Below are 1522 nucleotides of genomic sequence, written 5' to 3' on the forward strand. Positions count from 1 at the left end.
AACTGGAACCAACTTCAAGAGCAATTAAAGTAAAAAATATTCAGTGGGCGACAGCCGCGTCGCTCTTAAGTCTAGCTATCCTACAAGCGGCAGCAGAATACAAAGTGTGTTCGACGCCGTGCTCCTGCGCAGCACGTTTGGAGGAAGCAGCAACTCATTACTCGCAGAAGCTAAGCAACAATATAAACAGCCACAAAGAACAAGTGGCTGACTATACCCGGCTACTGATCGCAGCACTAAGTGACAACACAGAGCTAGCGAGACAAGCACAAGTAGTACTTGCAGCGGCAGGGCAAGCGATAGAAGAATGTGAGCAAGAGGTGACAACCGGTGAACAGGCACTAACCGAAGGCCTGAAACTGCTCCAGAACGCCTCGGCCAAGCTGAGAACGCTGGCAAAACGCCTAAATGTCAGGCACACACTGAAGATCTCGGCAAACGGCGGCCATGGGCAATTTACTCAGGCGAGCTTTGACGGCACACCAGTAGCGACACAGCAACCTTTGGCTTGTCAAACACACGAGGATAAAGACGAAACGACATTCGACCCTGATAAACCAGAAAACAAGAATAATGTAAAGGAATTCGAAGAGCATGATCATATCACTGTAACATGCAGAGCGACCGGCGCCGCCGGGACAAACTGCCAAGGTCAGACCCCTCAAACAGGCGGCGGCTTCATTCAATTTGCGTTTCACAAAGCCATCGCCGCAGACTCATCCAAACCCGTCGGTCACTGGAGCAGCGCGGCCGGGGGTGACGACGTCGTATTGGCAAGCAAGGTAAACATAACTGAAGAGACAGCAGAGGAAAGCAAACGAGCTCTAAACCTTCTGAAATCATCTTTAACGTCGACAGCATGCGCAGTAATCCTACGGGATTTCAATGCCATGGCCAGTAAACAAGCATTTAGGCGGCAAGCCATTCGAACCTTTCTCGCGATCCCAGATAACGAACAGACTGAACCGAGCGATGCTCAGAAGCTGCAAGAAGCATTGGATACAGCTTATGGCAAAGGAGGAGCAGACTTCAAAACCAAGTTCTGGCAAGCCGTCGAGCAGACTAAAGCAGATGTCACCAAAAACAAGCAAAGAATCGACGTCGACATCAAGCCAAGTATATCGATGGCTTTGCTAACTGAAGCCCTGAGCAGGCGGCTAGATGAAATGACAGCCAAAAAACAGAAAAGTCCAGAGGCGCCAGTTGAAGGAGCCGGAAAAGCAGATGCAGCAGACAAAGCAGAAAATAAGAAAGACGGGGGTAGCAAAGCTGAAACTGCAAATTGCACCAGTCATTCAACGCAAGATGCCTGCACAAAAGGACAGAATTGCAAATGGGAAAATAATGCTTGTAAAAATTCCTCTATTCTAACAAGCAAACAATTCGCCCTGAAGGTTTCTGCTTCTGTCAGTTTGGTGAAATTTCAAAATTTTATCATTTTAGTATTCTAATTTTTTCCCACCTTTATGAAATTTGAAATATTTAAATATTTTTTTGAAAATATAAAGGATTGAAAATATTT

At 46.6% G+C, this 1522-nt stretch overlaps 1 pseudogene across 1 annotated transcript; it reads left to right on the forward strand.

Annotated features, from left to right (window-relative positions):
• The first annotated feature begins 80 nt into the window (after positions 1-80).
• TEOVI_000050600:pseudogene lies at positions 81-1298 on the forward strand (annotated as a pseudogene). The gene has a single exon. A coding segment is annotated over exon 1 (1218 nt).
• The last annotated feature ends 224 nt before the right edge of the window (positions 1299-1522 follow it).

The sequence above is a fragment of the Trypanosoma equiperdum genome (assembly GCF_001457755.1).
Source record: "Trypanosoma equiperdum strain OVI genome assembly, contig: ctg_186, whole genome shotgun sequence".
In the NCBI taxonomy this organism is placed as follows: Eukaryota; Euglenozoa; class Kinetoplastea; order Trypanosomatida; family Trypanosomatidae; genus Trypanosoma; species Trypanosoma equiperdum.